Source organism: Lepidochelys kempii, chromosome 4 (genome assembly GCF_965140285.1).
Source record: "Lepidochelys kempii isolate rLepKem1 chromosome 4, rLepKem1.hap1, whole genome shotgun sequence".
NCBI classification, from domain to species: Eukaryota; Metazoa; Chordata; order Testudines; family Cheloniidae; genus Lepidochelys; species Lepidochelys kempii.
Window position 1 is genome coordinate 126,827,087 of NC_136383.1, and position 27,988 is coordinate 126,855,074.

The following is a 27,988-nucleotide window of genomic DNA, read 5'->3' on the forward strand; positions in this document are numbered from 1 at the left end:
GAGTGACAGGATAGGTCTGTCTGTTGCTACAGAGAGAACAACTATAAGAAGCAGGCCCTCACATAGTGAAGCAACCGAGAATCAGCCCAAAGCCTGGGAGGGACAGAATGACCAACCAGGGACGCCCCAGGACAGGAGACAGGAGGAACACCATGTTAAGGAGGAATCACTTGAGACGGACAAACCGGATCTGGACTCAGTATCACAGTTGCCCAGAGCTGGATGGGGCCGTGAGTACTGGGGCATGTGATCTTGCATTGGACATAAGGAGGGAGGCTATAGCTAGCTAAGTGGGGAGGCTGTCACTCTGTGTGGGTTTGCAGAGAGTGGCAGAAAAGGGACCGGAGGGGTTTATTGTTGAAAGGTTACTGACACTGAAGACGAGCAAGAGCACCCAAGACTCACTGCTGTACTGGAACTCTGCACAGGATTCCTGGACTCTTAGTGTGGACACATTGCTTGGTGTCTGTCCTTTTGTATTGTGGTACCACTGTCCTTGTGTTTGGATGTAACACTGTTTTACCACTCCCCCTATCTTCCCTTCTGTTGTTTTGCTTCAATCATCCTTCTGTAAATAAATATTTCCTTTTCCTATATTAATTGTACTCTTCCGGTGTGTGTGTTTACACCAGGGGGTTTGGAACAGGTGGGGGAGAATTTCCCTGATGCATTCCTGCAGATGCCTTTTGTTGGCCGGAGCTACCTGAAGAACAGACTCAATCTTGGCCATGAGGGTGCATTTATAACCAGGCTTCCTAGCATGCAGGAGATGGTCACTTATTTGAATGGTAAATCTGCTGTGTTGAAGGTTTTGCTTTTCACATACTTGTTGTTTGTATCCCCAGATCAGGATGAAGGATAATCCCTTGACACAGGAGGTGGGAATCCTGAGGTAAATGCCTGTATTTGTCTATTAAACTCAGAGGGAGTTTGCCTGGGATCTGTCTGAGAGGAGGTATGCTAAGTGCTGCATTGGGGGGCTGTGTTGATGAGTGTCTGAGTGTCTGTTGTGGGGACAGTTTGATAGTTTGACCGTGTGCTTGATTGTTTGAAAAGTGTCAATTGGGAGTGCTTTGTTCCAGGTGAGCCTTGAGTGGGCCTGACTGTTAAAGAAAGCCAATCAGCTGAGAACCAGCTGAGCGGGGAATAGCAGAGAGGCTAACAGAGGGAGTTTGCCTGGGAGTTCGCCTGGGGAGAGCCCACTGAGCTTACATCTTGCCGGCTTCTCTGAGTAGTTGCTACAACTCCTGAGGAAGCTCGTAGAAGGAAGGTAATATGGATGGTGAGCATTCAGCTGTTGTGACCTTAATTGGATATGCCATATTTGTCTTTCTTCCAGAGAACAGAAGCGACTTTGACTGTACAAAGTGCAAACTGGTCTCCATATTGGAAGAGAATGTTCAAGGCCTGGAGAAACAAGTATCAACCCTGCGTTGCGTAAGAGAAACTGAAGATTTCCTGGACAGACGTCAGGATATGCTTCTACGGACACAACATTCTGAAGATTCAGAGCAGGCTGCGCAGCGGGGACAGAAGGACGGTGAAGAAATTTGGCAGCATGTGACCTCCAGAAGAAGAAAGGGGAGCGTCCATGTACCAGCAACGAAGATACAGGTGAGCAACCGTTTTCATGTTCTCTCCACAGGTACCATTGCGGGGAGTGGCCCAGATGATACATCTGGGAGAAGGGAGCAGAAGAAGACTCTGCCAGTTGAAAGGCATGAGATGCACTGTCCTAAGGTTGGGGGTTCCATGACCACCACTCCCAAGAGAGGGAGGCAGATGGTGGTGGTCAGGGACTCTCTCCTCAGGGGGCCTGAGTCATCTATCTGCCGCCCTGACCGGGAAAACCGAGAAATCTGCTGCTTGCCAGGAGCTAGGATTCACGATGTGACGGAGAGACTGCCAAGAATCATCAAGCCCTCGGATCGCTACCGCTTCCTGCTTCTCCACATAGGCACCAATGATACTGCCAAGAATGACCTTGCGTGAATCACTGTGGACTACGTGGCTCTGGGAAGAAGGGTAAAGGAGTTTGAGATGCAAGTGATGTTCTCGTCCATCTTCCCCGTGGAAGGAAAAGGCCTGGGTAGAGACTGTCAAATCGTGGAAGTCAACAAATGGCTACACAGGTGGTGTTGGAGAGAAGGCTTTGAATTCTTTGGCCATGGGATGGTGTTCCAAGAAGAAGGAGTGCTAGGCAGAGATGAGCTCCACCTAATGAAGAGAGGGAAGAGCATCTTCGCAAGCAGGCTGGCTAACCTAGTGAGGAGGGCTTTAAACTAGGTTCACCGGGGGAAGGAGACCAAAGCCCTGAGGTAAGTGGGGATGTGGGATACCGGGAGGAAGCATGAGCAGGAGAGCGCGAGAGGGGAGGGCTCCTGCCTCATACTGAGAAAGAGGGACGATCAGCGAGTTATCTCAAGTGCCTATACACAAATGCAAGAAGCCTGAGAAAGAAGCAGGAAGAACTGGAAGGCCTGGCACAGTCAAGGAACTATGACGTGATTGGAATAACAGAGACTTGGTGGGATAACTCACATGACTCGAGTACTGTCATGGATGGATATAAACTGTTCAGGAAGGACAGGCAGGCAAGAAAAGATGGGGGAGTTGCATTGTATGTAAGAGAGCAGAATGACTGCTCAGAGCTCTGTATGAAACTGCAGAAAAACCTGAGAGTCTCTAGATTAAGTTTAGAAGTGTAAGTTTAGAAGTGTGAGCAACAAGGGTGATGTGGTGAGAGTCTGCTATAGACCACCAGACCAGGGGGATGAGGTGGACGAGGCTTTCTTCCGGCAACAAACGGAATTTACTAGATCGCAGGCCCTGGTTCTCATGGGAGACTTCAATCAGCCTGATATCTGCTGGGAGAGCAATACAGAGGTGCACAGACAATCCAGGAAGTTTTTGGAAAGTGCAGGGGACAATTTCCTGGTGCAAGTGCTGGAGGAACCAACTAGGGGCAGAGCTCTTCTTGACCTGCTGCTCACAAACAGGGAAGAATTAGTAGGGGAAGCAAAGGTGGATGGGAACCTGGGCAACAGTGACCATGAGATGGTCGAGTTCAGGATCCTGACACAGGGAAGAAAGGAGCGCAGCAGAATACAGACCCTGGACTTCAGAAAAGCAGACTTTGACTCCCTCAGGGAACTGATGGGAAGGATCCCCTGGGAGAACAACATGAGGGGGAAAGGAGTCCAGGAGAGCTGGCTATATTTAAAGAATCCTTATTGAGGTTACAGGGACAAACCATCCCGATGTGTAGAAAGTATAGTAAATATGGCAGGCGACCAGCTTGGCTTAACAGTGAAATCCTTGCTGATCTTAAACACAAAAAAGAAGCTTAGAAAAAGTGGAAGATTGGACAAATGACCAGGAAAGATATAAAGATATTGCTCAGGCATGCAGGAGTGAAATCAGGAGGGCCAAATCGCACTTGGAGTTGCAGCTAGCAAGAGATGTTAAGAGTAACAAGAAGGGTTTCTTCAGGTATGTTAGCAACAAAAAGAAAGTCAAGGAAAGTGTGGGCCCCTTACCGAATGAGGGGGGCAACCTAGTGACAGAAGATGTGGAAAAAGCTAATTACTCAATGCTTTTTTTGCCTCTGTCTTCACAAACAAGGTCAGCTCCCAGACTACTGCACTGGGCAGTACAGCATGGGGAGGAGGTGAGCAGCCCTCTGTGGAGAAAGAAATGGTTTGGGACTATTTAGAAAAGCTGGACAAGCAAAAGTCCATGTGGCCGGATGCGCTGCATCCGAGAGTGCTAAAGGAGTTGGCGGATGTGATTGCAGAGCCATTGGCCATTATCTTTGAAAACTCATGGGGAGTGGGGGAGGGCCCGGATGACTGGAAAAAGGCTAATGTAGTGCCCATCTTTAAAAATGGGAAGAAGGAGGTTCCGGGGAGGTACAGGCCAGACAGCCTCACGTCATTCCCTGGAAAAATCATGGAGCAGGTCCTCAAGGAATCAATTCTGAAGCACTTAGAGGAGAGGAAACTGATCAGGAATAGTCAGCATGGATTCACCAAGGGCAAGTCATGCCTGACTAATCTAATTGCCTTCTATGACGAGATAACTGGCTCGATAACTGGATGGGGGGAAGCAGTGGACGTGTTCTTCCTTGACTTTAGCAAAGCTTTTGACACCATCTCCCACAGTATTCTTGCCAGCAAGTTAAAGAAGTATGGGCTGGATGAATGGACTATAACGTGGATAGAAAGCTGGCTAGATTGTCGGGCTCAACGGGTAGTGATCAATGGCTCCATGTCTAGTTGGCAGCCGGTATCAAGTACAGTGCCCCAAGGGTCGGTCCTGGGGCTGGTTTTGTTCAATATCTTCATTAATAATCTGGAGGATGGCGTGGATTGCACCCTCAGCAAAGTTTGCAGATGACACTAAACTGGGAGGAGAGAAAAATACTCTGGAGGGTAGGGATAGGATACAGAGGGACCTAGACAAATTAGAGGATTGGCCAAAAGAAATTTGATGAGGTTCAGCAAAGACAAGGGCAGAGTCCTGCACTTAGGATGGAAGAATCCTATGCACCGCTACAGACTAGGGACTGAATGGCTAGGCAGCAGTTCTGCAGAAAAGGACTTAGGGGTTACAGTGGACGAGAAGCTGGAGATGAGTCAACAGTGTGCCCTTGTTGCCAAGAAGGCCAATGGCGTTTTGCGCTGTATAAGTAGGGGCATTACCAGCAGATCGAGGGACGTGGTCGTTCCCCTCTATTCAACATTGGTAAGGCCTCATCTGGAGTATTGTGTCCAGTTTTGGGCCCCACACTACAAGAAGGATGTGAAAAAATTGGAAATCGTCCAGTGGAGGGCAACAAAAATGATTAGGGGATTGGAACACATGACTTATGAAGAGAGGCTGAGGGAACTGGGATTGTTTAGTCTGTGGAAGAGAAGAATGAGGGGGTATTTGACAGCTGCTTTCAACTACCTGAAAGGGGGTTCCAAAGAGGATGGCTCTAGACTGTTCTCAGTGGTAGCAGATGACAGAACAAGGAGTAATGGTCTCAAGTTGCAGTGGGGGAGGTGTAGGTTGGATATTAGGAAAAACTTTTTCACTAGGAGGGTGGTGAAGCACTGGAATGGGTTACCTAGGGAGGTGGTGGAATCTCCTTCCTTTTGAAGTTTTTATGGTTAGGCTTGACAAAGCCCTGACTGGGATGATTTAGTTGGGGATTGGTCCTGCTTTGAGCGGGGGTTGGACTAGATGACCTCCTGAGGTCCCTTCCAACCCTGCTATTCTATGGTTCTATGATTAACAACTGAAGCAGCTATTGTGAAACAAACTTATTCTGGGAAGTCAACTGTGAAGGCACTGTCTCCCAGAATCTTGCGGATCACCTTGTGGAATCTGTAGAGGACACTATGATACTGGGGCATCACAAAGATATCCAAGTGTGTCATTTGCAGATTGTGACAGAGGCTGCAAAAAATTTCTGTGGATAGGTGTCCTTTCGTGGAGATTAAGGGCTGGTACAGTGAAGGAAGGAAACTCCATATGGCTCAGAAAACTACTCTGGGTTTACAACATACCTGGTGGTTGTTCTTTCCTCACCTTACCTTATGGCACAATCTAGATTCAGGCCAGGCTTTAGAGGAACTGATGATCTCCTGTAATCAATGCATAGAGGAGAGACTCTCATCCTCCTGAACGTCTCTGCAGCTTTGATAAGAAACTGCACCTCTATTATTAGACCGCTCACTTGTGGAGTCTCAAAAGGATCAACTCTGTCTTTGTTCTATTCAACAGCTACATACATGCATAGAGTGAACTGGTCAGATGCCAAGTGCCAGCAGTATGCAGATGATACACTGCTCTGCATGTGTTTCACAATATATGATACCACTACCACCAAGATGGCCCACAATTTGAACGACATCAGCTCATGGAAAAAAACCAACAGGTTGAAGCTGAACTCAAGCAAGACAGAGTTTATGTTAATAGGCAGAGGAAAGCATTTTTAAAGGTTTGCAACCACAGTGGAATGTCTCCTTTGGTTGATGGTACTCCCTCACTATAGGCCAATTTAGTCTGTAGCTTAGGAATGTTCCTGGATTCCTCACTGATGTTAAGATCTCACATAGCAGCATCGACGAGTGCGAGGAGTTTGTCTCATCCTGGCAAACGATGACCTAATCACAGTTACTCACATGTTTGTCACCTCTTGGCTGCACTACAGCAATGCAATATACCTGGGAATGAAGCCTTTAGTGCTTAGTTACACAACATTGCACCATGTCTGCTCAGCAACACTGGCTCCTGCGAACACATCAGTCCCGTCCTCCACTCCCTACATTGTCTTCTCATAGAATATCATATCAAGTGCAAGGTCTTAGTCTTTATCTGCAAGGTGCTCAATGGTCTGTGCCCAGAGTAACTAAAAGATTGACTAAAGCTCCGGGATGAGGATGTGGTCGACAATTTTGCTCCTCTGGCACAATGGAACTTTCTGCAATAAAAATAAAGTTTGTCTGTGCAGGAGACAGAGCTTTCCTGGGGCTGGGCAAAGACTAGGAAAGGAACTCCAATAGGAACTGCAGGCCATTACAAGCCTCACCACCTTCCACTCTAAATGCAAGGCATATTTTTCCTTATCTTTTTCTATCATAAATGTACCAAAATGTGTGTGTCCAGTGCACACTTGTCCACTTGGGGCGAAGATGAGTGAACCAACTACTGGAAGGGGCTCTCGTACTATGATGAATGCTACATTAAGAGGGATGTATTTTGAGCTGGTGGGGTGAATATCCAAGTGTCTGTCTGCTGTGACTATTTGACTGGAGCTAGTTGCAGGGACTGTTTGACTATGTATTTGTTTGTTTGAAAAGTGTGAATTGGGAGTGCTTTGTTCCAGGTGGGCCTTGAGTGGTTGATTGGCGGGAAGGCTTTAAGGTGGGCCAAGTGCTTCGAGCCAGCAGCCTTATAAAAAGGCAGCCAGTTGCGAACAAATGGAGTTCGCCTGGGAGTTCGCTTGCGGGGGAGTTCCCACAGAATTTTTGTTTGCCTTTCAGGCTTTTGTGAGCAGTAAATACAACATCTGAAGAGGCTCTTAGAAGAAAGAGATTATGGACAGTGAGCAATCAGTGGTTGTGACCTGCACAGGATATGCCATGTTTGTCTTTCTCCCAGAGGATAGAAGCAACTTCGTCTGTACGAAGTGCAAGCTGGTCTCCATATTGGAAGAGAAGGTTAAAGGACTAGAGACCCAAGTATCGACCCTGCATTGCCTCAGAGAAAATGAAGATTTTCTGGATAGAAGTCGGCATTTGGTATTGCAGGCACAGCATGCTGAAGAATCTGAGAGGAGAGTGCAGAAAGGGGAAGAAAATTGGCAGCATGTGACCTCCAGAAGATGAGGAGAACCCATGTATCTCCACTGCAGATACAGGTAAGAAACTGTTTTCAGGTTCTCTGCACAGGTACTATGGTGGAGAATGGTTTGGAAGAGTCATCTGAGGGAAGGGATCAGAAGGAGACCCCCATTGACTGGAAGGCATGGGATGTATTGTCCTAGGGATGGCAGTTCCACAACCACTACTCCCAAGAGGAGGAGATGGGTGGTGATGGTCAGAGACTCCCTCCTAAGGGGGACGGAGTCATCAATCTGCCGTCCAGACCGGGAAACTCAAGAAGTGTGCTGCTTGCCTGGAGCTAGAATTCAGGATGTGATGGAATGTCTGCTAGGAACGCTACCCCTTCCTACTACTCCATGTGGGCACCAATGATACTGCCAAGAATGACCTTGAGCAGGTCACTGCAGACTATGTGGCTCTGGGAAGAAGGATAAAGGAATTTGAGGCGCAAGTTGTGTTCTTCTCCATCCTCCCTGTTGAAGGAAAAGGCCCAGGTAGGGACCATCGAATTGTGGAGGTAAATGCATGGTTACACAGGTGGTGTCTGAGAGAGGGCTTTGGATTCTTCGACCATGGGATGTTGTTCCAGGAAGAAGGATTGCTAGGAAGAGATGGAATCCACCTAATGAAGAGAGGGAACAGCATCTTTGCAGGCAGGCTTGCTAACCTAGTGAGGAGGGCTTTAAACTAGGTTAGCCAGGGGATGGTGACCTAAGCCTGGAGGTAAGTGGGGAAGTGGGATACCGGAAGGAACCATGAGCAGGAGAGCGCGAGATGGGAGGGCTCCTGCCTCATACTGAGAAAGAGGGATGATCAGCGAGTTGTCTCAAGTGCCTATACACAAATGCAAGAAGCCTAGGAAACAAGCAGGGAGAACTGGAAGTCCTGGCACAGTCAAGGAACTATGATGTGATTGGAATAACAGAGACTTGGTGGAGTAACTCACATGACTGGAGCACTGTCATGGATGGGTATAAACTGTTCAGGAAGGACAGGCGGGGGAGAAAAGGTGGAGGAGTTGCACTGTATGTAAGAGAGCAGTATGATTGCTCAGAGCTCCAATATGAAACTGGAGAAAAGCCTGTTGAGAGTCTTTGGGTTAAGTTTAGAGGCGAGAGCAACAAGGGTGGGCATCTGCTATAGACCACCAGGCCAGGAGGATGAGGTAGACAAGTCTTTCTGTGGACAACTAACAGAAGTTTCCAGATCACTGGCCCTGGTTCTCATGGGAGACTTTAATCACCCTGACATCTGCTGGGAGAGCAATACAGCAGTGCAGAGACAATCCAGGAAGTTTTTGGAAAGTGTAGGGGACAACTTCCTGGTGCAAGTGCTGGAGGAACCAACTAGGGGCTGTGCTCCTCTTGACCTGCTGCTCACAAACAGGGAACAATTGGTAGGGGAAGTAGAAGTGGGTGGAACCTGGGCAGCAGTGACCATGAGATGGTTGAGTTCAGGATCCTGACAAAACGAAGAAAGGAGAGCAGCAGAATACAGACTCTGGATGTCAGAAAAGCAGAATCTGACTTCCTCAGGGAACTGATGGGCAGGATCCCCTGTGAGGCTAATATGAGGGGGAAGGGAGTCTAGGAGAGCTGCCTGTATTTTAAAGAAGCCTTACTGAGGGTGCAGGAATAAACCATCCCAATGTGCAGAAAGTATAGCGAATATGGCAGGCAACCAGCTTGGCTTAACAGAGAAATCTTTGGTGAGCTTATACACAAGAAAGAAGCTTACAAGAAGTGGAAACTTGGACAGATGACTAGGGAGGAGTATAAATATATTGCTCAAGCCTGCTGGGGTGTAATCAGGAAGGCCAAAGCACAACTGGAGTTGCAGCTAGCAAGGGATGAGAAGGGTAACAAGAAGGGTTTCTACAGGTATGTTAGCAACAAGAAGAAGGTCAGGGAAAGTGTGGGACCCTTACTGAATGGGGGAGGCAACCTAGTGAGAGATGATGTGGAAAAAGCTGAAGTACTCAATGCTTTTTTTGCCTTGGTCTTCACAGACAAGGTCAGCTCCCAGACTGCTGCACTGGGGAGCACAGTATGGGGAGGAGGTTAGCAGCCCTCACTAGTGAAGGAACAGGTTAAGGACTATATAGAAAAGCTGGACATGCACAAGTCCATGAGGCCAGAGAGAATACATCCGAGAGTGCTGAGGGAGTTGGCTGATGTGATTGCAGAGCCACTGGCCATTATCTTTGAAAACTCGTGGCGAACGGGGGAGGTCCCGGACTATTTGAAAGAGGCAAAAATAGTGCCCATCTTTAAAAAAGGGAAGAAAGAGAGCCCAGGGAACTATAGACAGGTCAGCCTCACTTCAGTGCCTGGAAAAATCATGGAGCAGGTCCTCAAGGAACCCATTTCAAAGCACTTGGAGAAAAGGAAGGTGATCAGGAACAGTCAACATGGATTTACCAAGGGCAAGTCATGCCCGACCAACCTGATTGCCTTCTATGATGAGATAACTGGCTCTGTGAATATGGGGATAGCAGTGGACGTGATATACCTTGACTTTAGCAAAGCTTTTGATATGGTCTCTTGCCAGCAAGTTAAAAAAGTATGGATTGGATGAATGGACTATAAGGTGAATAGAAAGCTGGTTAGATCATCGGGCTCAATGGGTAGTGATCAACAGTTTGATGTCTAGTTGGCAGCCGGTATCAAGAGGAGTGCCCCAGGGGTCTGTCCCGGGGCCGGTTTTGTTCAACATCTTCATTAATGATCTGGATGATGGGATGGATTGCACCCTTGGCAAATTCGTAGATGACACTAAGCTGCGGGGAGAGGTAGATATGCTGGAGGGTAGGGATAAGGTCCAGAGTGACCTAGACAAATTGGAGCATTGGGTCAGAAGAAGTCTGATGAGGCTCAACAAGGACAAGTGAAGAGTCCTGCACTTAGGACAGAAGAATCCCATGCACTGCTACAGGCTGTGGACCGACTGGCTAAGCGGCAGTTCTGCAGAAAAGGACCCGGGGATTACAGTGGATGAGAAGCTAGATATGAGTCAAGAGTGTTCCCTTATTGCCAAGAAGGCTAACGGCATATTGGGCTGAATTAGTAGGAGCATTGCCAGCAGATTGAGGGAAGTGATTATTCCCCCTCTATTCGGCACTGATGAAGTCGCATCTGCAATATTGCATCCAGTTTTGGGCCTCCCACTACAAAAAGCTTGTGGACAAATTGGAGAGAGTCCAGCGGTGGGTAAAGAAAATGATTAGTGGGCTGAGGTACATGACTTATGAGGAGAGGCTGAGGGAACTGAGCTTATTTAGTCTGCAGAAGAGAAGAGTGAGGTGGGATTTGATACCAGCCTTTAATTACCTGAAGGGGGTCTCCAAAGAGGATGGAGGTAGGCTGTTCTCATTGGTGGCAGATGACAGAACAAGGAGCAATAGTCTCAAGTTGCAGTGGGGGAGGTCGAGGTTGGATATTAGGAAAAACTAGAAGGGTGGTGAAGCACTGCAATGGGTTACCTAAGGAGGTGCTGGAACCTCCATCCTTAGAGGTTTTTAAGGCCCAGCTTGACAAAGCCGAGGCGGCGATGATTTCGTTGGAGTGGTCCTGCTTTGAGCAGGGGTTTGGACTAGATGACCTCCTGAGGTGTCTTCCAACCCTAATCTCTGATTCTATGATGAATGTTTTATAAGAATCTGAATAGAATAGAGGCCCTCAGTGCAAAAATCTGTTCTCTTCCCATGAAATGAAGGCACAACAAAAAGAAGGCATCTGGAGTGTCTGAATGTGAGAAGAATCCACTCAATTATTGTCCATCCTGCTTAGCAATGCCTTGCCTCCCAGGCTATGTATGAACATCAGTGGTCCAATCCAACGTCCACTGAAACCAATGGGAATATTTCCGTGGATTTCAGTGGGATTTGAATTAGACCCTAAGATAGCTTGAAGAAAGCTATGACTATGGCAGCCACCTCACTACCTACTCATACTGGGGAAGCAAGAGGCAGAGTTGAGCCCTGCAGTGACTGAGACCCCTGTCATAAATATAAAGGGAAGGGTAAACCCCTTTGAAATCCCTCCTGGCCAGGGGAAAGCTCCTCTCACCTGTAAAGGGTTAAGAAGCTAAAGGTAACCTCGCTGGCACCTGACCAAAATGACCAATGAGGAGACAAGATACTTTCAAAAGCTGGGAGGAGGGAGAGAAACAAAGGGTCTGTGTCTGTCTGTATGCTGGTTTCTGCCAGGGATAGACCAGGAATGGAGCCTTAGAACTTTTAGTAAGTAATCTAGCTAGGTATGTGTTAGATTATGATTTCTTTAAATGGCTGAGAAAAGAATTGTGCTGAATAGAATAACTATTTCTGTCTGTGTATCTTTTTTGTAACTTAAGGTTTTGCCTAGAGGGGTTCTCTATGTTTTTGAATCTAATTACCCTGTAAGATATCTACCATCCTGATTTTACAGGGGGGATTTCTTTATTTCTATTTACTTCTATTTTTTATTAAAAGTCTTCTTGTAAAACACTGAATGCTTTTTCATTGTTCTCAGATCCAAGGGTTTGGGTCTGTGGTCACCTATGCAAATTGGTGAGGCTTTTTATCCAACATTTCCCAGGAAAGGGAAGGTGCAAGTGTTGGGAGGATTGTTCATTGTTCTTAAGATCCAAGGGTCTGGGTCTGTAGTCACGAAGGCAAATTGGTGAGGCTTTTTACCAAACCTTGTCCAGGAAGTGGGGTGCAGGGTTTTGGGAAGTATTTGGGGGGGAAGGACGCGTCCAAACAGCTCTTCCCCAGTAACCAGTATTAGTTTGGTGGTGGTAGCGGCCAGTCCAAGGATAACGGGTGTAATATTTTGTTCCTTGGGGAAGTTTTTGACCTAAGCTGGTAAAGATAAGCTTAGGAGGTTTTTCATGCAGGTCCCCACATCTGTACCCTAGAGTTCAGAGTGGGGGAGGAACCTTGACAACCCCAGACAAGCACAGAGACACACAAACAGGGAAAGAGGACTGCCAAAAATGTTTGCCTTGTCCTGGGCTGAGCGAAGCCCCAGCAAAATGTAAAGCTGCATTATACTGCAAAATACATCCTTTCCATAGAAAATACTTTTTTTTTTTTGAATGATCCTGTGGCATAGAAGGAGACCTTTCCTGGAAAAAGATAGTTTTGGTCACTAGCACATACACAACAGAGATCCCTTTTGACAGATGAACAGAAATAATAACACAGCAAAACTTTGAGATGTTGCCAGGCAACTCAATAGACAGAAACTATCCCACACAGTGCAGTGATGCTGGAATTGGAAGCAGAGAATAGTTTATTTTAATCTATTTTTCTCTTATTTGTTGAACTTAGGAGCAAGAGAGAAATTTAATTTATCTACACCCCTCCCCAAACAATTTTGATTTCTCATAATGACAACATCCATTGATAGGGACATTCCACTACTAAGTGATCTTGGCCATATTATTGACTATGAAGCCAGCTGTGCTGGATTTTATTTTTAAATACACACAGAGAGAATACTCAGCTGACCCATTGGACCAAAAACCCAGCAGTAACTGGCAAAGCTGACAAACACAGTAAAAACATATTTAACTTCAGCGCCCTTGTGGCCAAGATGGAGTCTGCTCTGCAGGCAGCTCTGGCCAAGAGACGGTGCACACAGGAATGCAGCAGGAAAAATTTCTTCCACCCCAGAGGCACCTGTTCCAAACCCCCCAGAGTGAACACACACACCCAAAGGAAAAGAACAATGGATATAACAAAGGGAGATGTTTATTTACAGAGGGATGAGAGGAGAAAAACAACAAGGGGAAATGTAGGGGGAGCAGTACAACAGGGTTGCATCCAAACCAAGGCCCCACAGGCCCAGTGGTAGCACAGTCTGAAAGGGCAGACACCGAGCAATGTGTCTGCACACAAAGTTCAGGAGTCCTGAGCAAAGTACCAGTCCACTGCTGAATCTTGGGTGCTCCTGATTGTCTTCGGCACCAGTGAACTTTCCCCAACAACCAGTCTGGTGCCCTCTTCTGCCGCTCTCTGCAAAGCCACACAGAGCGACAAGCTCCCCACTTAACTAACTAGCAGCACCCCTCCTTATTTCCAATGCAGAGTCACAAGCCCCAGTTCTCACAGCCCAGTGCAGCTCTGGGCAGCAGTGATACTGGGTCCAGCTCTGGCCTGTCTTTCTCGGGCAATTCCTCCCTTGCACAGTGCTGCTCCTGGCTCCTGTCCTGGGGTGTCCCCGATCGGCCGCCCTATCCTTCCCAGGCTTCAGGCAGGTTCTCTCCCCTTCACTTTGTCCAGGGCCTCCCTGCTGCAGGCCTTCTCTCCCGGGGCTCCAGAGCCACACCCCCAAGTTTCCCTCCTTTTTCTCACTGCTCCCCCTCCCCAATAGGAAAAAGATTTAAAGGGGCCATGCTCTCTAAACCCCAAAGGGTTACACATACAACTCAGAAAAAAAATGAAGTATTTCATTTTCCCATTGTGGCACTTTCAGTCCTAATGTAGTTCGTGTGTGTGTGCGCACACAAAGAATTATAAATTAGTCCTATAAAACTTCATATATCTGAGCTACAAAATAAAAGTTTGCTCCTTTCATGTTAGGAAAGACTTCACAAATTATCTTTTTCTTATCTCATTCGATGGCGCATACACATATATAAATAACTGACGTAACTAGCAGATGTCTTTTCTCACATTTTTTCCCAAAACCACACTGATAAACAGCAAACAAGGAGTGAGCACAGAGCTGTGCTCATTTCTAACTAATCCTTTCCAAAAGTAGTACAATAAGGATACACCAAAATCATGAAGAGCCACTTAATAGGAATTCTTTTGAGCATCTGGGTTGCTCTCTCACCTGCTTTGTATTTTCATTCAGGGGAAAGAGAGGAGAAATGCATAATAGAAGACATTCCAAGTGATACCTTGATTACTGGTAGGTAGATGTTGCTATATAATGGTCAATGTGTTTAATATTTAAAATGTCAATCTATGAAGTTCTAATACTGACAGCCTGATTTATAATGCCAAAGCCCTGTGGCTGGCCCTGCTTAGGTGAATGAGTGGTGGTGATGGTGAGTAGGGCACTGTGACAGACCCAGACCAGTGGGGTACAGGAGTCTGGTAGAGGGCAAATATAATGGCCACTGGATGAACAGTTTTCTGTTCCCTGAATGACCAGAGCAGGAGCTGCACTAGAGCAATCAAGAACCTGCTAGAACCAATTAAGACAGGCAAGCTAATTAAGACACCTGGAGCTAATTAAGAACATACTAGAATCAATTATGGCATGCAGTCTAATCAGGACACCTGGTTTAAAAAGGACCTCCCATCAGTTAGGGGAGGTTGTGCAAGGAGCAGGGAGTGAGAACATGTGCTGCTGGGGGACTGAGGAGTACAAGTGTGATCAGGCTTCAGGAGGAAGATCCTGTGGTGACAGAGTAAAGAAGGTGTTGGGAGGAGGCCATGGGGAAGTAGCCCAGGGAGTTGTAGCTGTCATGCAGCTGTTACAAGAGACACTGTAGACAGACTGTAGACTCTGAAACCTGTAGACAGTTGTAATCCACAGGGCCCTGGGCTGGATCCCGGAGTAGAGGGCAGTCCTGGGTTCCCCCCATCCCCCTCAACTCCCTATTTGAGACAAGAGGAGGTGACCTGATCTGTGGGTCCCACCAGAGGGGAAGGTCCTTGGCCTATTCCCCGACCCACTAGGTGGGTCAGTAGAGACTGTGGGGATTGTTCTCCTCCCTTTCCCCATGCTGGCCAGTGATGAGGTTAGCTGAGTGAACAGCAGGTTTGAGTCACTAGCAAAAGTGGCCAAACTGAGGGCAGCCGTGAATCTCTGAGGCAAGCAAATCCGCCAATAAGCGCAGGACCCACCAAGGTAGAGGAGGAACTTTGTCACAAGGCACAAAGAGTATTTCCTTCTTTACTCCCAAAACAAGGGCCGGTCACAATATGGAAATGCACTATAGCTACTGCTCCATGCTAGCCATGCAAGTGTTACAGTTGTGTCATGTATTGCATGCTGAGTAATAACATGAGAGGACTCCATGTTTCTGAATTTAAACTAGCTCTTTATTAAGAGAATTAGTTACAGAATTGCTGTGACAGCAGCTAGCATTCAAGCTGTGTGCGCACAGAATGGCTTCTTGATGCCATCTCCAAACTCTTCCCTTCTATCTCCTGTGCTCGTCCCTCCAAGTTCCATGCACGTTGCTACAAGAGTCCTCTGCACTGACCAGAAGAGCTGGCTGAGCTAAGATGGAAAGCACACAAAGCACCTATTTCTACAGATGCCATTGCAGTATGTGCTTCCTTGGAGGAATTCCGGTTTAGTCAACCATTACTCCTACAACCTATTACAGCATGGTTTTGCCACTCTCCCCACCAACGTGAGATCTGCATTTTCTGTTTAGCAGTGCTCAGGACCTCATTCAACACCTGCTCAAAAAAAAAAAGAAACCATTCCACTATGTGTTTTATAGTGAGTGCATTAAAATCTTCCCAGATAATGAGAAAGCAAAAAGCCCTTATTTGAGAAGGAGAAATATGCAAGATTGCCAGGGAACCATCAAAGAGCTGATAGCTTGTTGTTCATAAGTGCTGGGGGCTGCATAAAAGATAAACGTAACTAGAGTAATGGATACCTGAACTTTTGGGACGATCTGCCATGTGCCATGGCTTGCTAACCAGGCCAGAGCATGCAAGGCAATGATAATAAATTGTCACTTTTCTTTCATTAGTTTGTAACTTCTTGCTCACTCCATTGTGGTGCAAAATGCCACAATCTAATTATATGGTGAACTGGACAAAATCATAATTCTATTAAATATATAAGTTATCTTGTACTTAATTTTGTTTTTATAGTGACTTGATGTGAAATGAAAAAGTGACATATATTTAATATACTAACTTGTAATTAACAGATTTGTATCTGTCTTCTCAGGGAGTTACAAGGTACAGCAATGGGACATACATGAACACAGGTTTCTTGAATCTGCTCCTGGTTTGGGAATGTTTGTGACCGTTACAACTCCTGCTAAGGAGGTAAAACGTATTATTCACATTTTTGGAGGCATTTGTACTGACTCTTGGAACAGGAAGGTCATACAATCTAAGGGGAATGGACAATATTTTTAAAAATAGGTGCCTAAAATTAGGTTCCTAAATCCATATTTAAGCAGCTAAATAAGTGGGCTGATTTTCAAAAGTGCAGAGCACATGTTGGTTGTCATTAAGGTCAATAAGAGAAGAAGGGTACTCAGTACTAGAAAAGAAGGAGATGATAAATTAAACCAAAAATATTAGATTAATCATCAGGATGCATATACCAGCAATCCACAACAACTACCTTCATTGCCATTGGATGTTCTACATTTTTGAAAATCAGGCTAGTTATTTATGTGCCAAAGTCAGGACTTAGGAGCTATGCTTAAACACACAATTTTGACTTTAATTTAGTGTCTATAGACAAGTTTTAGTCCTCAGTGTGGACCACATTGTTTCTAGTTTTTATTCCCTAAATAAAATGTGAAACTTAGGTTACTTGAATATTAATTATATTATATTATTAATATAAATACAAGTTTAAAATGTTAAATATATTCTGAGGTATGATACATAGAATTTTATTTTTATGTTAATATCTATAGTTCATAAATAAAAAAATACACTTAACACATTTACAGCTACTGTTGTCAAAATTGTATGGTCCACAAGGAACATTCTCTTTTACGTCACACTTACCTGGGGAGCATAATATCTGTTTGCAGTCTAACTCCACAAAGCTTATCTCATTTGGAGGAAGTAAACTGGTAAGAGTATTTCTTGAATATTATTTTTAATGATGATATCTGTCCTATCTAAATACAGGCTCTGGAAGACAAATGGACATACAGTATAGAGGTCTAGGAGCATAATTAATGATGAGATTATGAAAGTATCGCAGTCGATCCATTTGTTCTATGTTGCTCTTTGATCTTGCAAAGCAATTCCACATAGGTGGACCTTTGGACTTCCTGAATTCAATGGAGCTCCACCCATGCAGAGCATCCTGTATTATTTGGCTGTGGTCAGTATTTGAAACTAGAAGAATCTTGCTTTGATGAATTATCTCAGATATTGCAGATGACTCTTCAGTCAATATATGACATTTCCTAGTGATTGCAAAATATAATGCTGGAGCTCAGAAGATGAAGAGATGAAACAGACTTTCCTTTCATGTCCAAGGAGTCAGGGCGTAGTCAGTCTAATACAGTGCAGATTAATTAATGTTTGTACAGCACCTTGATTATGTAAAGCTTCAAAGTCCTGATTAATATGATGAAATGTTATAAGGGGACTGGTTTATCAACACAAATGCAGATACAAAAGCACACTTATCTGAAAGCTATTACATTTCTGTCACTCCAATTTCTTTGAGCAATAACTCTATAAACTTTGACAGGTTTCAGAGTAGCAGCCGTGTTAGTCTGTATCCGCAAAATAGAAAAGGAGTACTTGTGGCATCTTAGACTAACAAATTTATTTGAGCATAAGCTTTCGTGAGAGAGAGCCACACATGAATCATATATTTATTGTTCTTTTTATCATTATAAACTAAGCTAAACTTTGGAAGTTACTGGAGGAAATTGCCTTCAGATGCATCTTTAATAACCTACTGGAAGTGCTACACTATGCCGGGTGGAAGACGTAGGACTGATTCTCATTATCTCTGTTTCTGACTTTGCTTCAGCTACAACCTGACTAAGTGGGAAGAGTATTTAAAAAAAAGGATTGATAATGGTATCAATTTTTAATTAGAGTGGTTAGTCCTAAGAATGTTCTTTTTTTGCCCTTTGTTGGACACACTATAATAAATAGTTCATACTGGTCGAATCAATAGCATCAGTATAAAATACAACACTAATAACAAAGTATGTAAATTTGTGTAATTAAAGATTAAAACCTTGAAATATATTAGTTTTAAATATCTTATCTCTTTAGTAAGGACATCTATAAATAAGTTAAATACCATTCCTACAAGAAGGCTAAAAGGAAACCTTTGTTATTTATGACTCACTTTGTTTCTGAAGACTTTTTTAAAAAAAAAAAAAAAAACCCACACCATAAATCCATGGGACTAATAATTGTTGTTGTTGTGTTCATAGCGTATCCACTTGGACATTAGAGTTGGAGAGCATTTTCTTGATGAAGCTATCGCTCAAGCCAAGAACAAAGTTAATGAAGTTAACTTTAGACTCGGACATCTAATTGAGCAAATTCATCACATATCCAAAGAACAAAACTATCACAGAGTATGTTTGTTCCCTAATAGAAATATGAAAGAATAATGCATGGAAACATCTGGATTTGGAAAGTAAAATGTTGGGTGGCATATTACAATATTTAGTTGTAGTATTATTTTAAATTAAATGTTATTAAAAGTACTATTAATATTTAACCAAAATGATTCTACAGTATGTAAGTTATTACTTAAAACTGAACAATACATGTTAAGGTTTGTAAAACACTTTGAAGCTGTAAAGCAAAACACAGTATATAAGCTAAGCATTGATTTTTAATTATTCTTTATATAACGATCAGTTTTACTCGACAGTACTTTCCACTAATTAAATCATTTGGTTAATTTTAGTTTTGCTGGCCATAACTTCTATAATTCAAGTTGTATGTGCTTCAGATTTTCATTTAAATTCTATTTTCACTTGCTCATAACTTTGTGATAAATTACTATTTTGGGCTGAGATTCTCAATTCTTAATCTCAACCTAAAAGTGAATTTGTTTTAGAAGGACTGAGTAAAATCCTTCCATTTGCAACAGCAATTTGTAGACACTTTTTGGTTAACAGAACACAAGAGTGGTAATTTCAGTTTCACTCCTCTTCACAGAGGACGAGGGCCTCTCATTATTTTCACAAAAATTAAATAAATAAGGGATAGATTATAGCATTTAGCTGCCCACTCTATTCATCTTCTCTGACCAGTTGCTTGCAAGGGAGAAAGTATCTCCCTTGTACATGTCTGAGCCATGGTTTCAACAGTCCTAATATGGATGCACAGGATAGAAAAGGAGGACACTTACAAGATCTAGTTGTATATAAATAAAGCAATGAAACAAATAAATGTGAGTTGCAATGTTAAAAAAGCTGTTTGAGCATGCATAGTAGTAATTTTTGCTAATAATAGGAACTACAATGCTAACTGTGGTGCTCAGCACCACAAACCCCTATTCTAACAACACAGATGTGAGTGATTTTGCACACATGCACTATTTGTAGGATCAATATCTATGAAGAATGTTTTAAACACAGACATTTTCTTTGGACAGAGATTGCAATGTAGGAATTAATTCTATGAGTGTTATTACTATATAGTGCATATTATTGATTGAAATCTTTGTGCCTGTGCCAGCTATAAGCTCATTAAGCATAACAACACTGGATTTTTGCAGTGTGTTCTAATTTTTCTATCTAGAACAATTCTCTCTAAAATAGAAGAAAAAGTAATTAAGGAAGCCCCGTGAGACTTTCTGAGCTTCATCCTGCATGATGCTTGTGCAGACTAGTGCATATGCATATACAAGGTTAAAAAACAAGTCTGTTAGGCTGGAAAAGGGAACTCAATCCTGCGATCATGAGAGTGGAGGTGTATGCAAGTTGCTCCAATTTAGTAGTAGGAATAAAGCCCAGGATGTGATCCAATACCTTTGAAATCAATGGTGTTTTGTCATTGTCTTTAACAGGGGCCGGAGCAGGTCCCAGAGAAGGAAATTTGGAGTGAAGGGTCAGATTGCAGTGTTGCAACATCTAAGTCCCTTTTGTGAATCTAGTTCCAGGCACCTAGTTGCTTCTTAAGATGCCTAAATACCTTTAAATATATGGCCCTAAGTGCCTTATTGTGGTTCCAATTCAGGGGAAAAAAAATAGTCTGTGCTTAAGTCCATCCCTGTTCAGCAGAGCACATAAGCATATGTTTAACATTTATGCATGTGTTTTTAGTCCTACTGACTTCAATAGGACGTATGCATGTGCTTAAAGAACTATATCTAATGCCCAGCCCAACCCATGACCATATGAAACTTCTGCTCACACTTTCACTGCAGCACAAAAGCCAACCTTACATAACCTGTTGTTCAGCGCTCAAGCAGTGATTTGCAACCCTGATAGTAATATGGATAAGAGTAAGTTCAAAATCTTATTTTCATCAAATTGATAATAGTTAAGAAGAGAACATTGCATAGGGCTTGTTCATTCTCTCTAGTACGTGAACAGACAACACATGCCTTGATACCAGGTGGCAGCATCAAGTACTGTACTTAGATTTTTTTTTTAAATCAAATAATTATGCCTTTTCCCTTTTTTCAACAGGAACGTGAGGAGTACTTTCGATTGACAAGTGAAGAAACCAACAGCAATATCCTGTGGTGGGCTCTTGCACAAACATTAATCCTTATGTTAGTTGGAGTCTGGCAAATGAAATGTCTTAAAGATTTCTTTATAGCTAAAAAGCTTGTTTAAGACTGATAGAAGTGAATACACTTCTAAATTATTCAACATATAATGCATAATGTCTACATTAATAAAGCACAAAATGCAAAAATATGCACTATTTCTGATGTCTTATCATATACATAAAAAGGTGAAATGAAACTAGTTTTCAAGTAGCTGAATATAGTAATCCTCTGGTAAGAAAAATATTACAAGAAAATATGAAGTATATGAATTGAGTGGGGGGAGGGAGGAAATTGGCAATATACTCTTCTCAAGCATCACTCATGCCTCCCACGCTCAATAATTACCACTCCCAGATTCACACTGTTGGGTCTCCCCTCCCATTTCCTTCTGCAGAATCCCAACCGTAGTTCCCCCCCACTTCCTTCTAAAGATTTAATTTATATCTTAATCTGACTAGCACCATATATATATAAATCTAAAAGGCATACAGTTGGCAGTCCATTCTGCCTTTTGGCAGTTTTGTAGTCCCACTCCAAGTAATCTTGAATAGTTATGTAAATTATCACATGTGAGAACTATTTTATTCAGTCTGGATTATAGAATTCCTGGCAATCCCTGGATTTGTGACTCTCAACTTTATGTAAGATTATTCATACAGTTTCAATTCTTCAGTATGTTTCTTTGTTGGAAAGCTATTTTTATTTTAATTAAGAGGCCACAGATGTTACTTTTGAGTACAGATCATAGTGGATTTATCAGGAGCTTTGCAGTGTATGACTTAATAATGTAGTTCCCCTCCAATTGGATTAACAGATGGGTTGAGAGAGTTTCTTCTATAATTTGACATGTTTTATTTAGTTATAGTTTATGGAGAACTTGATTTAAAAGCAGAAGATGGGTGGTGTGCATCTATCACGGCAAACATCTAGCAACTTACTTCCTTACTAATTTATGTCCTATTCCCTTCTGTGAAGAAAATAGCTTGAAAGGACACATAGACCGTTTATAAAATTTAAAGTTATATATTTCAAATGGGTTTCATCCTCATCAGCTTTCAAGTAATTTTTCTCTATCAAGCTTTTGGGCTTGTGTACATAGCCCCGCAGTGCAGACTATGGGGGGTTATGAACGGCAGTGTGCAATGTGTCTGCCCTCATGTAGACCCTACTAGGGGGAACTAATAGGAACCTAGTTCATATTAACCTAACTCCCATTGAAATCAATGGTTATAGGTCAGACAGTTTGTCTTCTGAAATCAGTGGGAATTAGGGACCTAGATACTTTTGAAAATCCCACTATCTGCATCTTTAGGTACCTAAGTAGTTTTTAAAATGTGTCCTATACAATCTCTTTAAAACATTTGATGCAAGCAGTCTATGCATCTGAATTTTTTATGTTTTGGGAGGGATCCCAGACTAAGTCTGTGGGATATGGAATATACTAAATATTTTTAAAATGGTGATTTAAGTAGGACTTTTCTAACTTGATGTTTGCTAATTGTGACCTAATTCAGACTCGATAGGACCAAGTTGCATGGTTCCCAGGTAGGCCTCACCCCAGATTTGTCCATAGACCTTGAAGGTAGGTACTGAATAGTGAGTGAGAGAAATCTGTAAACCATAAGAATCAAAGATCAGGCCAAGAAGCCTCAACTTTCAGATCAACAAGCCATCTAAGGAAAAACTCATGTTCCAGAGTCTCCAACACTGATCAGCTTAGACAGAGGAATGACATCAACGTCTCTCCCTGCACCCGAAGAAGGTCTATTACTGCCAGCAGAACATCACCATTTGGCAACTTTTCTGCAGTTCCAGCTCCTAAACAATGAAAGTCCAGAAAACACAACCCCTCTATAATTTTAAGTATCATATTTCATCTTTTTGTATTGTTTAGTTTTTTGGTTTTAATTCCCTGAAAGCTGTTCCATCCTTTATTTTTAGCATGTGAAAATAAAAGTGTGTTTGTATGCGCACAGGTATGTGTAGAGCTAGGCAATTTTTTTTTGACTAATTGTTTTTCTACATAAAAATTCATTTGGGGAGGAGGGTCCTGAAACTATTTGCCTAATTTGGGTCAAATTCAACTGATAGAGGGAGGGGGCAAAGCCAAAGCCTGACTGCCTCAGGCTGGGTGGGGCAAAGCCGAATCCCAAGGGCTTCAACCCCAGGCTGTGGGACTGTAACCTTAGCCCACTGCCCAGGGCTGAAGCGCTTGGGCTTTAACCCTGAGTCCCAACAAGTCTAAGCCAGCCCTGGCGACCCCATTAAAACAGGGCCACGACCAGTGGTGAGCTGGAGCCGGTTGTTAAATTTCGAAGCCCTTGGGACAACCGGTTCTAAAAGGGCTTTGAAATTTAACTGGCCAAAAGTGGCGCCTTAGGCGCTGACTTCATGGGTGCTCCAGGGCTGGAGCACCCAAGGGGAAAATTTGGTGGGTGCAGAGCTCACCTCCGCTCCGCCTCTGCCTCCTCCCCTGAACGCACCGCACTGCACCGCTCTGCTCCGCCCCATCCCCTCTGGCTTCCCGTGAATCAGCTGTTCACGCGGGAAGCCGGGGCGGGCTGAGAAGCAGGCAGCGGCTTCGCACTCAGGCCCAGGGAGGCGGAGGTGAGCTGAGGCAGGGGCGTGCAGGGGAACCACTCCATGCCCCAGCTCACCTCCGCCACCCTCGGCCTGAGCAGGAAGCCGCTACCTGCTTCTCAGCCCTCCCCGGCTTCCCGTGGAACAGCTGATTTGAGGGAAAGCCGGGGGGGTGTGGAGAAGCAGAGTGGGGCGGTACATTCAGGGGCGGAGCGGAGGTGAGCTGGGGCTGGGCAGAGGCTGGGGAGCAAATTTTCCTGGTGGGTGCTCCAGCCCTGGAGCACCCACTGAGTAGGTGCCTAAGGCACCACTTTTGATGTGATCAGTGGGGGGAGCGACCGTTCCCCCTGCTCCCCCCCTAGCTACGCTCCCCCACCCCTAGGAGGCAGAGGGACCTGCCAGATGCTTCCTGGGAGCTACCCCAGGTAAGCACCGCCGGGACTCCCCACCTCGCCCCCCGGCAGGTCCCTCTGGCTCTTAGGGGTGGGGTGGGCATCCACTACGGTTGCCCACGAGACCCTCCTGTCCGGTTCTGGGGGCAGTCAGGGGACAGGGGAGGTGGGTGGATGGGGCAGGGGTCGTGTGTGGGGGGCATCAAAGAACACGGGGGGTTGAATGGGGCAGGAGTCCCGGGGGTGTGGGGGTGGGCAACAACCCCCTTGTGGGGTGAGGAGGAAACCAGTTGTTAAGATTTTGGCACCTCATCACTGGCCTTGACCCACAGTGTGAGAACTGCTGGGTTAGATACTGCATACTAATTGAAGGTTAAGAAGGAAGTTTTATAATTGGCTCTAAGGTTGTGGTGCAAACATTAGATAATAATTTGATTTCAGTATTAAGCTATTTAGCCAGATACAAATTATTTATTTGATTGACATTAGTAAAATTCCTTCTTTGGGATTTATAAATAAATGGACAGCCACCTTCTTAGCCTCCCTCTTAAAAGTTATATAAGGGTTGATTATATCTCTGGCATTAATTTGATGATTTAACTTCAGTCCACTCTTGAGACTACCTGGCTTGATTAGATTATGATATGACAGTGTTTTATTCTTAGTTTACCTTATTATTACTAATATCTTAGCTTTGGTGACATGTTTTCTTGATTCTATTTTTAAGATTTTTAATAAGATTTAGAAATTGATACGGAATCATGTTTCTTTCAAGAAGCAACATGAATCCAGAACCTTTGAGGACCTATGCTGGATAGCAGCAGTTCAACCTAAAAGCCTGACTAATTCCTCCTGGTAAGTCTTGGGGCGCAAGGGGTTGGTGAATCCCCCCTCACACACGCTCACCGCCCTCTTGGGGCGCGAGGGGTTGGTGAATCCCCCCTCATACACGCATACCGCCCTCTTGGGGCGGGAGGGGTTGGTGAATCCCCCCCTCACACACGCTCACTGCCCTCTTGGGGCGCGAGGGGTTGGTGAATCCCCCCTCATACACACTCACCGCCCTCTTGGGGCGGGAGGGGTTGGTGAATCCCCCCTCATACACGCTCACCACCTTCTTGGGGCAGGAGGGGTTGGTGAATCCCCCCCTCACACACGCTCACCGCCCTCTTGGGGCGGGAGGGGTTGGTGAATCCCCCTCACACACGCTCACCGCCCTCTTGGGGCGGGAGGGGTTGGTGAATCCCCCCTCACACACGCTCACCACCCTCTTGGGGCGGGAGGGGTTGGTGAATCCCCCCTCACACACGCTCACCGCCCTCTTGGGGCGGGAGGGGTTGGTGAATCCCCCTCACACACGCTCACCGCCCTCTTGGGGCGGGAGGGGTTGGTGAATCCCCCCCCTCACACACGCTCACTGCCCTCTTGGGGCGGGAGAGGTTGGTGAATCCCCCTCATACACGCATACCGCCCTCTTGGGGGGGAGGGGTTGGTGAATCCCCCCCTCACACACGCTCACTGCCCTCTTGGGGCGGGAGAGGTTGGTGAATCCCCCTCATACACGCATACCGCCCTCTTGGGGGGGAGGGGTTGGTGAATCCCCCCCTCACACACGCTCACTGCCCTCTTGGGGCGCGAGGGGTTGGTGAATCCCCCCTCATACACGCTCACCGCCCTCTTGGGGGGGAGGGGTTGGTGAATCCCCCCTCACACACGCTCACCGCCCTCTTGGGGCGGGAGGGGTTGGTGAATCCCCCCCTCACACACGCTCACTGCCCTCTTGGGGCGGGAGAGGTTGGTGAATCCCCCCTCACACACGCTCACTGCCCTCTTGGGGCGGGAGGGGTTGGTGAATCCCCCCTCACACACGCTCACCGCCCTCTTGGGGGGGAGGGGTTGGTGAATCCCCCCTCACACACGCTCACCGCCCTCTTGGGGCGGGAGGGGTTGGTGAATCCCCCCCTCACACACGCTCACTGCCCTCTTGGGGCGGGAGAGGTTGGTGAATCCCCCCTCATACACGCATACCGCCCTCTTGGGGGGGAGGGGCGGGTGACTGTCAGCTGGAATTCCCTCCTCTCATAACTGCCACTCACTTCCAGCCCTGAACTGCCACCGCGCCGGGTAGGAGGAACAGGAGTGGGGCTGCGGGTGCAGCTGCCAAATGCTGCCTGCCGCGGATGGAAGGCCAGGAGACGAGACAGCCTCCATCGTGGTTGGGCTCTCCGGGCCCATTAGCTCTCTTGCTCCCCCATTAAGATGGCTGCCCTGGTGTTCTGCAACGTGTGTTTCCGACAGCCCCGAACGGCCACGCCAAGGTTCTGCCTGACCAATTGCGGCCACGTTATCTGTGAGCCGTGTCTTCAGAAAGGTAACATCCTATCACGAGAGGGAGATGTGCCCTGGTCTGCCCTGTCCCAGGCCATGCAGCTCCCTGGCCTAAGGGCTCAGGCAGGGAGAGAGGGTGGCAGGTCTGGTGGCGCTTCAACCCATCAGGGTCACATCAACAGCTGTGCAATATTTCCCAATGGCCACCAGGGTGCTGGAACAATGTGTACAGTGGGGGTGCTGAGAGCCATTGAACCAAATTGTAAACTCTGTATATAATGGAAACCACTGCAAGGCAGAGGGTGCAGTAGCACCCCTAGTTCCAGCACCTATGCTGGCCACGCTAGCAAATTAGCTTGTGGCTGAAGGGCACTGTGAGCTTAATCAGTGTGAACCAGAGCAGACTAGCCAAGTAAGTAAGTAAGTCTTTTTATGAGGAGAATGTGCAGCCCCCTGCCCTGCCCCTTCCCCCGGGTAGCCTCCACCTTCATATAATCAAAAGATCACAGAGCTGTGTGGTATTTGTCCACTGATATTGAAAAGCCTGAGAGTTTCCTTTTTTAAAAAAAATCACCTAACATAACTTTCCTACCGCAGGTATCGTTAAAACAAATATTAAATGTTTTCTAAATTAATTTTTTTTTTAAATGAATTTAAAAACTCCTTATCTGACTATAGTGTTACTCAAAGTCTTGATACTTTGGAAACATGCCTTATGTATCCCAAATCTGAGGCTTTAATAAAAAGTCTGAGGCAAGACAGATGTGGTCCCCACATTCACTGCCTCATTCACTCTGAAGCACTGTTTCATTTTGCTTTAATTTTAGAACAGTTTTCAACATATGGGATTTACATTATAAGATAGATTTTGCTAATTGCTTCAGACATTTCAAACCCCACTACAATATTATGAAATTTTCCTTAGTTAAATCATAACTGTTTGACAGCTACAGGACCTTTTAAAAAAGGGAAGTTCCTGCAACGTTTTTAGTCCTCCATCTTGGAAGCCTTCCAATATATATTTAGGAGCTGTGGCAGAAGCATAGGGGAGGCAGATTTCTCTTGGAAATATCAAGCTCATAAAGTGGGATCCACAACAGGATTTAAGCGTTGCAGTGTCACAGCAGCTAACGCTTAGGTGTCTAGAAAATCCACAAAGCTGAGTTAGTTGTCTAGGCTCCTTCTACAATAAATGGGGAGAGACACACGCTTCAGAATGGAATTCACAAAAGCCAGCAGAGTAGGCAAGGAGCTGCTTAACTTAGCCAATGGGAGATGCTAACCAGAAGGGTGTGTGCTAGGCCCTGCTCCTCTCTCAGAGATAGGCACATAAGTCCAGGTTGCAGGGAGATGCCTATTTCTACTTTGTGATCCATGAACTGGTATACACCACTTGGAGTGAGGCAGCTTAGGCACCTAAGCCTCTTTGAGGGAATGAATTATGCACCTCGCTCCACACAGAATGGCCCAATTATGTTTGAAGTATTTATCCACAGTGGAATAATCATTGGGCCAGAGAGAGAGAGAACATGGGAATGACTCTCGTCCAGCGGTTGGGGCACCCAGATGGTACGTGGGAGACCCTGGGTCCAGTGCCGCAGCTCCACACACTCTGTCATTATTTATCCAATAGTGCCACAGCTTCAACAAGAGAAACTGAGGGAGTCACCACATCAGAATATGTAATATCTCAGTGGTTAGAGCATGTCCCACAGAGGATTTGAATAGGGGTACTTTCTCCCCAGCTGGCAGAAGAGTGGGAATTGAATGTAGATCTCCCACATCCTAGCTGAGTGCTCTAGCCACTGGGCTAAACATTATAAGGCAGGCACCATCTCGTCCTTTGTATGCATTTTGAATGGAAGCCCATCCAGTCAATGGTCTGTGCATG

At 45.3% G+C, this 27,988-nt stretch overlaps 2 protein-coding genes across 5 annotated transcripts in view; both read left to right on the plus strand.

The window, feature by feature from the left end:
* Positions 1–1,532: 1,532 nt before the first annotated feature.
* On the plus strand, positions 1,533–20,945 carry LOC144930519 (transmembrane emp24 domain-containing protein 11-like). Of its 4 annotated transcripts, none has more exons than XM_078852606.1 (5): positions 1,533–1,614; positions 16,292–16,392; positions 17,034–17,159; positions 18,495–18,641; positions 20,712–20,945. In XM_078852606.1, the coding sequence occupies exons 2-5, from the start codon at positions 16,360–16,362 to the stop codon at positions 20,859–20,861; spliced, it is 456 nt and encodes a 151-aa protein (XP_078708732.1). In that variant the 5' UTR covers positions 1,533–1,614; positions 16,292–16,359; the 3' UTR covers positions 20,862–20,945. The 4 variants fall into 4 exon arrangements, with proteins under 4 accessions (XP_078708732.1, XP_078708731.1, XP_078708729.1 ...); XM_078852605.1 differs by lacking the exon at positions 1,533–1,614 and adding an exon at positions 7,322–7,411; XM_078852603.1 differs by lacking the exon at positions 1,533–1,614 and adding an exon at positions 12,106–14,278.
* The window catches only part of RNF212 (ring finger protein 212), a 32,805-nt gene continuing 23,430 nt past the window's right edge, over positions 18,614–27,988 (plus strand). The window contains exons 1-4 of the mRNA XM_073342839.2: positions 18,614–18,641; positions 20,712–20,767; positions 24,545–24,624; positions 25,872–26,140. Of these exons, the coding sequence (XP_073198940.2) occupies positions 26,029–26,140 (112 nt within the window). The 5' untranslated portion in view covers positions 18,614–18,641; positions 20,712–20,767; positions 24,545–24,624; positions 25,872–26,028. The remainder of the gene's footprint in view (positions 18,642–20,711; positions 20,768–24,544; positions 24,625–25,871; positions 26,141–27,988) is intronic.

Bases quoted from the DNA above. Each gene is read 5' to 3' on its own strand.
- LOC144930519 (XM_078852603.1), top strand. From the start codon at position 14,149: ATGAAGAGCCACTTAATAGGAATTCTTTTGAGCATCTGGGTTGCTCTC. The intron at 17,160-18,494 runs GTAAGAGTATTT...TTGTGTTCATAG, and splicing joins CATTTGGAGGAAGTAAACTG to CGTATCCACTTGGACATTAG. The intron at 18,642-20,711 runs GTATGTTTGTTC...TTTTTTCAACAG, and splicing joins AAGAACAAAACTATCACAGA to GAACGTGAGGAGTACTTTCG.